We start from the raw sequence: 11,360 nt of genomic DNA, 5'->3' as shown, positions 1-11,360 counted from the left end.
GGATCATTTTTTATTTATAAACAATATTTAAAAAAACATAGAAAAAATAAAACAAAAAATCATATATCATTATTATATATTATAAATATTATGTAATTTGCCAAGTACTACCCTAAACAATATTTAAAGAAAAGGATTTAGAATTTTATTATATTTTTTCAGGACTTTATTTTATACCCTTTATTCACTTCTTTATTTACTACTTGCTTGAATTCTAGATTTAGAATTGTTTAAAATAAAAATGTACATTCAAGACTACATTTAAGAGAACATAAGTACAGTAAGACAAGGATTCTTTCCTGGTTATATATTCATGGTTATATGTTCATGGTCTATAGATAGCTTACAATAAACTAAAATAATAGCAGATTTTCTGTTATATTAAAACATTAAAATAAATGTCATTAATAAAACTGTCCGTGATATGTAGAATTATTAATTATGAGGATTGTAGATTAAATAGATAAACTATTTATATATTATTGAAATTTACTATGTATTCAAAATTAACACTATTAAAAAATTAAAAAAACAATATCAGGAATGTAAAAACACAAAACGATACATTATATTGATTTTGGATTTTAATTTTATTTATAGATTGTAAATTTTAATAATTTTTTCCATATTTTTTTTTCAAACGTTTTTAATCTCCTAGGGAAAAAAAATAAAATGATTGTTGAAATAGTGCTACCACAACAGCGATAAAAAAGAATATATTAGGAATAAAAAAAAGTATTGTAAAATGGGTATTTATATATTTTATTATAATAAAAACGGCATACCATCTGGACTATAGTACAATGTTCATTTATTGCCTAGCATAAAACAAATCCACTTTTTTTCTTCCCAATGTCAAGGGTCTACTTTCAAACCGAGTTTGTCCTGAATTCTTTCGCGATCAGTCAATCGTCTGTTTTGCAATATATTTTTTCAAAGGACATTTAATTAAATATATAATAATTATTGATTTGTTTATACCTCGAAATAATTTTATTATTCATTATTTTAAACAAAAAATGTATTTATTTTAGTTTAAAATAAACTTAAATTTTACTAATGTATGTTGTACAAAATTAAATTTTACTAAGATATATTTACATTCATAAAAATACTTGCCATATGAATTCTTAATATGCTGGATGCATCATGGTTACTGAAGATGATTCTAAAAATTATTAGATTAAATACATAGTTAATTTATGTTATATAGAATTAATGTATTTCCGAAATCTAGATTGATGGTAGAGAATGCAGTCTTTCTATGTAGCTAATTATAAAGGAACCAAAGACGAAATAAATGCACTCTAATCCTATAGGTGGCGGTATTGTGACGGACAAGTTTCTATTTCTCAACATGCCTTTGAGAAAGTTGAATTTATCGGCCTTGAAACTCCAGAAAGACCATTAATTATGAAATTTTTCGCTGGATAATGCTGGCTTATATTTGCTACCATTGACTCCAGAGGCATCTTAGGAGCAAAAAAGAACTACCAAGGTAGTCTTGTATCCGACTATTTTGAGACCAATGCTGACGAACGGGACGGAATGCGGGACAACTCCTTGAATTCAGGTTCATTCAGAAATGGCTCTCGCTAGTTCTAACGTCAAATTCTTCGTATAATCCATGTGGTGGTTTGTAATGAAATAGTTTTGAGACAGCACCCATTGCGAGCTGATGGCTTTTTACAATGATGCCGTTACATTAAAATTAGTCGACTACGGTGGACGGGACATCTGGCGAGAATGTCTAAGACCAAATCCCGAGGACGATGCTAGATAAACGGTTTCAGGTAGGCAGAACAATGATGCGCTGGGCGTTCGGAGTTGCTTGCTACATTCGGTCCGTTCAGTACAAGAGCCCAAGAGGAGAAAAAAGTCAGTTATCTCACCCCAATTTTTGATTATTGTAATGAAAACTATGTATAATTAATAGTCAAAATTGATGAGTCTGCCAAGTATAGGTAGGGGAAGTAAAAAATGGCGGTTGTTTCAAAGCTACAAAAAAAAAAACAACTAATTTTTCATTCGTAGCCCTATATCTTAAAAAGTAGGAACAACACAATAAAACCTAAGGGAACACTAGCTTTTTAAAAAGCAATATTTCATAAAAATGTTATATGGGACGTACTGACAGATCAGTAGTTATTGAATTTATTTTGAAAAATTTATAGCTCAAAAACCATTTGGTGTACAGATAAAGTAGTTTAAGATGTTTATCTTCTTAGGGGTAATAATTTACAAGAAATTTGCTAACATAAATTTATTTATAGTTGTTCGGACAAATTTTCATTTGGGAAATTTATATTCATATGTGAATATCATAAAAACTACTACCCCTACGAAGATAAGTATCATAAGCTACTTTATAGTAAGTTAAATTTCCTTTATTTTGAGTGTTGGCAGGAAAGGAAGGAAAAAGTCATAAACTTCTTTATACTCCTTAGCTATAATTCGAGTGCTAATAGACATCTGTACGTAACATAGCTCCTGAGATATAGATTTCTCAAAATAAATTAACTAACTACTAATCTTACAGTAGATTTTTAAGAAATTTTGCTTTTTAAAAAGCTATATATCGAGAACTATTGGACATAAATAGCTCTTTGAGGGCTAATATTTTAGCAAATTTACTATTCTTTAAATAATGTTCTTTTGGATTTCTAGTGTTGTTGGTAGTTTTGGCAGACTTATCAATTTTGACTATTAACTATACATAGTTTTCATTAAATTAATCAAAAATTGGGGTGACATAACTGCCTGTTTTTCTTCCCGGCTCTTGTTGACTCTAGATCTGGATGTCCGAAACTGGACAGCTGCAGAGAAATGACTGATGGTCGAGGTTCCACGAGGCATTGTTCCTTCACATATAGTAGCCCCAGTTAATAAGAATTAGAAACAATACGGTTACATTTGATTCTCACCAGAATAGAAGAAAATATTATTATTTTATTTTTTTTTATTAATTATTTTTTTCTGAATCGGTAGCAATCACTCTAAAACCATTCAAAGTTATTAGGTCCGCATTGTTTCATCGTTAAATTATATATTCGATTAAAAATATGGTTTGTCTTAACTAAATCTATTTTGGGGGACTAACGAGTGCGCCATTACTGACAGGTTTTATTTGTTTCCATGAAACACACTTTAGTTGCGTATAGTACAATACACATAGAAATAAACTTTTACCTAGGTTCAGTAAAAAATAATCAATGAAATAATAACAAAATATTGCTGAGCTTCATTCAGAGCTTTTTATGGAACAGCATAAAAAAATACATTAAATTCGTCTACACGGCAGACAATTTTCAGGTTTCCACTACGTTTCAAGCAAATTTTAAATTTCTTGCAGTAACGGAGGAGATTGAAACCCCATTTTATATTCGTTTCAAACACCTTGAGGGAATATGTCGGGAATTTCAAGGTCTGATATAAACAAGATTTGTATATGAAATGAGCTGAAGGGAAAGTAGCTTACGCCACCTTTTACGCGGATTTTATAGATTAATAAATCTGTTTCTTAAAAACGACCACTAGAAAATCTAAGAGAACGTAATTTAAAGTAGAGTAAATTTGCTAAAATATGAGCCCTAATAATGCTGTTAACGTTGGATGGTTCTCGGAAAATAGTTTTTTAAAATTCTACATTTCACAAAAATGTACTGAAAGATTAGTAGTTAATAAATTTATTTTCATAAATCGGTATGTCAGGAATTATATGACGTATAGATGTCTATTAGCACTCGAACTAAAGCTAGTTTTATGTACTATAATGTACTTTATGACTTTTACATTCGTAAGAATAGTAGTTTTCATGGTATTTGCTAAAAGAAATTTATTTATTGTTTTCCGAACAATAAGCTTGTTTAATGAAAAACATTATTTCAAAAATCATAAGACGCTCAGATATCTGCTAGCACTCAAATTGAAACTGGTTAAATTTATTATAAAGTGGCTTACAACATTATGATTGTATGAGTAGTAGTTTTATAATATTTGACCAAATAAATTCACAAAATATTAATGTCTAGTTCGAATAAGATGTTTGATATTTGAAAAAATATCTCCAGAACCATAGGAATTACATATGTCTGTCAGCAATCAAAATAAAGGAAATTTAACTTACTATAAAGTAGTTTATGACACTTATCTTCGTATTGGTAGTAGTTTTTATGATATTTACAAATGAATATGAATTTGAGAAATGAAAATTTATCCGAACAACTATAAATCAATTTATTTTAGCAAATTCCATGACGTAATACTCCTACCATGATAAATATCATAAACTACTTTATAGGTCATTAAACTAGCTTTAATTTGAGTGCAAATAAACATCTGTTCGTTGAATGATTTTTGAGATATAGATTTTTCAAAGTAAATTCGCTAACTGCTGATCTTTCAGTACATTTCCTACCACATTTTTGTAAAATGTCGAGTGTTTAAAAAGCTATATCTCGAAAACTATTTAACGTAAATAACTCTATTAGGTCTTATATTTTAGGAAATTTACTCATCTTTAAATGATGTTCCCTTAGGTTTTCTTGTGTTGTTCCTACTTTTTAAGATATAGAGCTCTGAATGAAAAATCGAAATTATTTACAGAAGTTAAGCATATAAATTAGTAGTGACCATAATATGAAGATATGAGGTATCAGTTGCAAAGCCCGTTAAAAGTATGCAGAAAATTTACTTCTTGTAAATTACTTAGTTCTTACTTCCTATATATTTTTATAAAGGTTTGGATTGATGTTATACACAACTATTAAAAATATGTAGTTTTTTAAATATTATTTTATTTATAAAAGTATAAAACGACTATATACACACATTTAAGTATAAATTAGTAATGCCCATGGTAAGATGAGGAAGAAGATGCAGAACCACCACTGCTGTAGCCAGAGGAACCGGAAGAACCAGAGTATCCACCATGTTGTCCGTAGTACGCTTCGGAGGAGTGTCCGTATTTCTGGGGGTGGACAGCGTGTCCTTTCCTCTCTACGACGGCGTTGAAACCGTTCTTCTTGTCGGCGGTGTAGTGGACGATCCTCTCGGTACCGTCGGGTTCGTAGAGGGAGTAGTAGCCCTTGACGACGTCTCCTTCCCTGGTCTCTTCTTGCTTCTTGATGTCATGGGTGTGGGAGTCATGGACGCTGTAATCGAATTTGTAGTGTGGTGGAGCCTGAAAGGATAAAAATTTAAAATCACAATCGAAGACAATGAAAACAATAAAGTCCTTATTATAAATAGTATAGAAAATTACATAGTAGTCGACGTAGTGTTCCTCCTTATGGCCGTAATCATGACCGTACTGGGCCACGGCTACTCCCATCAAACAGGCGAAAAGGGCTACCTGCAATAAAAATATAGTTGGTTAGTAATTAGTTATGTATAGTGAGATATCCATATATTTGTACAAGTGTGTGTTTGCACCTTGTACATGTTGATTGGTTGAGAGGACTTGCTTCGACTTGCTTCTGGCCTTTTCCTCTTGCCTTATATATTCAACGGGCATCGTTTCTTCATATACTATCCCTCCACTATTTCCACCCGTCAGGATATGTTCAAAACATTTTGTATATTCCTTTCATCAAGTTGTAGTCGTTTATTATAAATTTTTATGATCCTGTTCAATTTATAAAATGAATGTTATTTTGTAACGAGAGAAATTTCTACCTCATTTTAATATGGTCATATTTTAATTTATCATAGTCTTTATCACGATTATAAAAGAACGAGCCAGGTGAAATATCAAAATAATGAATTGACCAATATTTGAAAAACCATCTTATATTCTACAATATATTAGAAACTCTATTTAAGAATGAACCATTCTGCACTAAAATTTGAATCAATTTGAGCACTTAAAATTAAACTTCACCTTGCTTTTGTTTTAAATTTCATTAGTTTACGATATGTAAAATAAATATTTCTGGTTCTATGAATCTTCACGGTATCTTATTATTGTCTTATATCATCTTTAATATTTATGGTAAGATTATTAGAATATTTATTATTAAGCGTTGATCAATAAATACCAGTCGCACTAGTAATAATTTTCCAACATTATATTTAAATAAAGAAGGTTTAATATTGGTAAAAATATATCGAAAAATTGTTCGAGAAACTAAAAAGTTGGTTCTGAAAAAAATTTAAATAGAATTTTAAAAGAGATAAAAACGAAATTACATAATATATACGGAGGGCAACAAGTAATATATGGTTCAAGTAACTATGGTCCACTCCCCAAATCTCTCCGGTTTTTGATTTTGAGAATTCAATGGTCCGTAAAAATTCATGATAATTTAGGTTTCATCATCATTACAATCATTTCAGTACAAAGTTATCAACAGAACTGACATGAATTCGTCTTAAAATATAGTTTACTATCATAATGCCTAAAAGAAAAAAAATACCCCATTTAATTGGACACACCAAAGCCGAAGAGGGTTAGAAACCTAACAATATCCCCAAAAGACCACATACCACTGTTGTGATACACCGAAGATGAGATCAAAGGTCAATAAATTATGAGAGGAAGAGAGTATATATACGTGTATAGTGTAGAAAGAAAATTGATAAATTTACAATATATATTGTAGCTATGCATATGAAAAATGAATCTATGCATTGGATTGTAAAATATGTTCGTAGTGTTTTTTTACTGGAGATTTCAATAAAAACTGCAGATCCTTGTAAATATTTTTAATCAATTATATATGATCCATTTTGATCTATTACATGTTTCCATCGTTCAGGCAATTTTTTAATTCCGTCCTCACACATCTTTTCATATTTTTGGGCAATGAACTCCTCTATGTGCGTTTTGCAGTCCTCCAACGAATTAAAGTGTTTACCGTTAAGAGTTTTGAAGGGCCGAAAATAAGTGAAAATCTGTTGGGGTAAGGTCAATATTCAATATTTCAATTTAATCTGTGGTTATAAAATCATATTTATTTCGTCAATAATGTTTACATATTCAAGAAAAGTATTAGTCAAGATGCTTTTATGCATCAGTTTCAACCGAGATTTTCAAAACAAAATTTTATGCCGATCATGACTTATGAGAAAACACCGTCCGTAAGTGGTTTGCTTGGTTGAGAACCAGAAATTTTGACTTAGAAGACGCAAAGCGCCAAGGGGGTCCTTCAATGATGGCCAAATTAAAACATTAATCACAGACAACCCTCACTCTACGACACGGGATTTCGCAGAAGTGTGGCCAGTTGGAACAATTAAAGGCAGCGGTTGAGCAAAAGCGTCCAGCATTGGCTAATATCAAAGGCATAGTTTTCCATCACGAAAACGACCGTCCTCACGTGTCTTTGCTGACCCGGTAGAAATTATTGGAGTTTGGGTGGGATATTATCCTCCACCCACCCTATTCACCCGACCTTACCCCAACAGATTTTCACTTATTTTGGGCCCTTCAAAACTCTTAATAGTAAAGACTTTAATTCGTTCGAGGACTGCAAAACGCACATAGAGGAGTTCATTGCCCAAAAATATGAAAAGATGTGTGAGGACGGAATTAAAAAATTGCCTGAACGATGGAAAATATACTCTCTTCCTCTCATAATTTATTGACTTTTGATCTCATCTTCGGTGTATCACAACAGTGGTATGTGGTCTTTTGGGGATATTGTTAGGTTTCTAACCCTCTTCGGCTTTGGTGTGTCCAATTAAATGGGATATTTTTTTTCTTTTAGGCATTATGATAGTAAACTATATTTTAAGACGAATTCATGTCAGTTCTGTTGATAACTTTTTACTGAAATGATTGTAATGATGATGAAACCTAAATTATCATGAATTTTTACGGACCACTGAATTCTGAAACGATTTTGTTTTTCAAGGTTTTTCGATTTTCCGCAAGCAAATAGTAATATTAAGCAAATAGTAGTTTTTTTAAAGCAAAAAAAGCTAAAATTTGTTCCCGGTTTTCGGCGAGACCCGATCTTCAGGATACATAAGATATGTCTGATATGATTTCGTCTTAAAATCTAATTTACTATAAGAATCCGGCAATTCTACGGATACTCTTATAATTTATTTTCTTCATTTACCAGAAAGTTGCTCATTCTATTAGAAATTCCAGAGGCAGATGTGCTGAGTACTGGTTAGAATAACAAAAATACCATTAAAAGACTGTAGTTCAAAGGGAGCCAACCAGCGAAAATAAATTAAAAAATCAAAAACCGGAGAGATTAGAAGAGTGGACCATAGTTACTTGAACCATATATTACTTGTGAATCATTACTTGTTGCCCTCCGTATATATTATGTAATTTCGTTTTTATCTCTTTTAAAATTCTATTTAAATTTTTTTCAGGAATCAACTTTTTATTTTCTCGACTATTTTTCGATATATTTTTACCAAAATTAAACCTTCTTTATTTAAATATAATGTTGGAAAATTATTACTAGTGCGACTGGTATTTATTTATCAACTCTAAATAATAAATATTCTACTAATCTTACCATAAATAGTAAAGATGATATAAGACAATAATAAGATACCATAAAGATTCATAGAACCAGAAATATATATTTTATATATTCATTCGTTACCTAATGAAATTTACAACAAAAGCAAGGTGAAGTTTAATTTTATGTGCTCAAATTGATTCAAATTTTAGTGCAGAAAGGTTCATTCTTAAATAGAGTTTCTAATATATTGTAGAATATAAGATGGTTTTTCAAATATTGGTCAGTTCTTTTATTTTGATATTTCACCTGGCTCGTTCTTTTATAATCGTGATAAAGACTATGATAAATTAAAATATGACCATATTAAAATGAGGTAGCAATTTCTCTCGTTACAAAATATCATTCATTTTATAAATTGAACAGGATCATAAAATTGTATAATAAACGACTACAACTTGATGAAAGGAATATACAAAATGTTTTGAATATATCCTGACGGGTGGAAATAGTGGAGGGATAGTATATGAAGAAACGATCTCCGTTGAATATATAAGGCAAGAGGAAACGGCCAGAAGCAAGTCGAAGCAGTCCACTCAACCAATCAACATGTACAAGGTGCAAACACACACTTGTACAATATATGGATATCTCACTATACATAACTAATTACTAACGAACTATATTTTTATTGCAGGTAGCCCTTTTCGCCTGTTTGATGGGAGTAGCCCTGGCCCAGTACGGTCATGATTACGGCCATAAGGAGGAACACTACGTCGACTACTATGTAATTTTCTATACTATTTATAATAAGGACTTTATTGTTTTCATTGTCTTCGATTGTGATTTTAATTTTTTATCCTTTTAGGCTCCACCACACTACAAATTCGATTACAGCGTCCATGACTCCCACACCCATGACATCAAGAAGCAAGAAGAGACCAGGGAAGGAGACGTCGTCAAGGGCTACTACTCCCTCTACGAACCCGACGGTACCGAGAGGATCGTCCACTACACCGCCGACAAGAAGAACGGTTTCAACGCCGTCGTAGAGAGGAAAGGACACGCTGTCCACCCCCAGAAATACGGACACTCCTCCGAAGCGTACTACGGACAACATGGTGGATACTCTGGTTCTTCCGGTTCCTCTGGCTACAGCAGTGGTGGTTCTGCATCTTCTTCCTCATCTTACCATGGGCATTACTAATTTATATTTAAATGTGTGTATATAGTCGTTTTATACTTTTATAAATAAAATAATATTTAAAAAACTACTTATTTTTAATAGTTGTGTATAACATCAATCCAAACCTTTATAAAAAATATATAGGAAGTAAGAACTAAGTAGTTTACAAGAAGAAAATTTTCTGCATACTTTTAATGGGCTTTGCAACTGATACCTCATCTCTTCATACCATGGTCACTACTAATTTATATGCCTAACTAGTGTAAATAATATCTTTTATACTTTTTTAATAAATTTATTTAAACTTAATTTTTTTTTGTTTAAATATCCTAAGTATTATTTTTATTTTTCAAAAATGACTGCCTTCATTTTCTAAATATTAACTTTCCGTGATACAATGGGTTTTGTTTAAACGAAACAATTTCAAATTTATAATTAAATTTATACTAAGAACTTTTTATTATTTTATTTTATTTATTTATCACCCTACCCTGCCTATTAGGCAATACGGGTGTTCGCAGCAGTTGGTACAACTCATTGCTGCATTTGTCAAACATTTACATAGCTTGCTATTGCTTTAAAATAAATCTTGCTCTCCTCCTGAGGCCTTGCTGGTGTAGTTTATTCTCTCCTATATTTATACTAAGAACTAATAACTTTTTTACGTACTACATAATCTTTAACCATACCCAAAGTAAATCATATTATTCTTTCATGATAAATTTTCCTGCCTCCCCTCCCCCCCCCCCCCAAAAAAAAGTGAAATATTGAAATCAAATTATCAGTCTTACTGTGCATTTTATTTTTCATATTTATGAACAAATAGTACAACAACTTATACTTTTAATTTGATAAAAAAATAAATTACAATTTACATATGTAAAAATCTATTTTTTTTAACGAATTGAATTTTTTAGAAGCACGTATGTATGGGGAATACTGCTGTCAAAGGTTGGGTCCGGAAATCGTATTTTACGCCTCTATCTCGAAAACCTAATAAGTTATTTACAAAAGGAAAAATAGTTTTGAACATTATACTGTAACAGAGTGTATAAACATAGTGTTTATTTCACAACCCTTCTCACCCCTTTGATAACGCCTATGTAAGTCGATCGCGACACCCATTTATGAAAAAAGTTTATGTTATATACTGAAAAGTTGACCACCCCGGTATACACTATGATCGGATTTTGAACATTAACGGATTTTTAAATATATTTTCTCATGTTCATTGTCTCTAGATTCTTCCGTTCCATTGTTCAACCCAGTAACTAGGACTTAGGGTTATAAAATTAAATTCATGGTTAGATTTAATGATCTATTATATTTAGGCTGTTAAATTAATATTTTGACTATGTTTGCAGTTGTTTATATGTTGTTTAACGCGAATTGTTAATTTTTGGAGGTTTCGCTTCTTTGTACTATCTTGACAATTCTTTAGCTGTAATTAATAAATTACATTTTATTATTACATGCTTTCAATTTGGTCTCTTGTATTACTATTGTTGGAAGATGTTCTGTACTAATCATATTATTGTACTATTTTATTATGTTTATTTTCTAATCATTTTTTTTGTTAATATTTTTTTATAAAGTTCTGTTCTTGTTAGTATACTTAAGGTAAGTATTGCGTGCAAAATTTAGAATTCAAGTTCTAGATGCTTATTCCTGTCGAACAGATCCGTTACTTAGGACTACATCTCGACAAACGACTGACATGGAATCCTCATACAAGACTAAAAAGACAA

General features: G+C 31.0%; 3 protein-coding genes across 3 annotated transcripts in view; 2 read left to right on the top strand and 1 right to left on the bottom strand.

Annotated features, from left to right (window-relative positions):
- Nucleotides 1-11,360, top strand: part of Lmpt (Limpet) — a gene marked incomplete at its 5' end in the record, with an annotated part of 767,445 nt that overhangs the window by 179,697 nt on the left and 576,388 nt on the right.
- On the bottom strand, nt 4,777-5,469 carry LOC112210952 (adult-specific cuticular protein ACP-20-like). The gene is made up of 3 exons (XM_024361638.2): nt 5,434-5,469; nt 5,264-5,353; nt 4,777-5,182 (listed from the first exon to the last, which is right to left on the bottom strand). The coding sequence occupies exons 1-3, from the start codon at nt 5,440-5,442 to the stop codon at nt 4,844-4,846; spliced, it is 438 nt and encodes a 145-aa protein (XP_024217406.1). The 5' UTR covers nt 5,443-5,469; the 3' UTR covers nt 4,777-4,843.
- On the top strand, nt 8,986-9,673 carry LOC112210953 (cuticle protein 7-like). Its single transcript, XM_024361639.2, has 3 exons — nt 8,986-9,044; nt 9,124-9,213; nt 9,295-9,673. Exons 1-3 carry the CDS (start codon nt 9,036-9,038, stop codon nt 9,631-9,633), a joined length of 438 nt encoding a protein of 145 aa, XP_024217407.1. The 5' UTR covers nt 8,986-9,035; the 3' UTR covers nt 9,634-9,673.

This window comes from Halyomorpha halys, unplaced genomic scaffold (genome assembly GCF_000696795.3).
Source record: "Halyomorpha halys isolate HHAL.00 unplaced genomic scaffold, Hhal_1.1 Scaffold458.1, whole genome shotgun sequence".
Lineage (NCBI taxonomy): Eukaryota > Metazoa > Arthropoda > Insecta > Hemiptera > Pentatomidae > Halyomorpha > Halyomorpha halys.
Note: the sequence above shows the minus strand (reverse complement) of the source record. Positions and strands in the feature narration are given on the sequence as shown.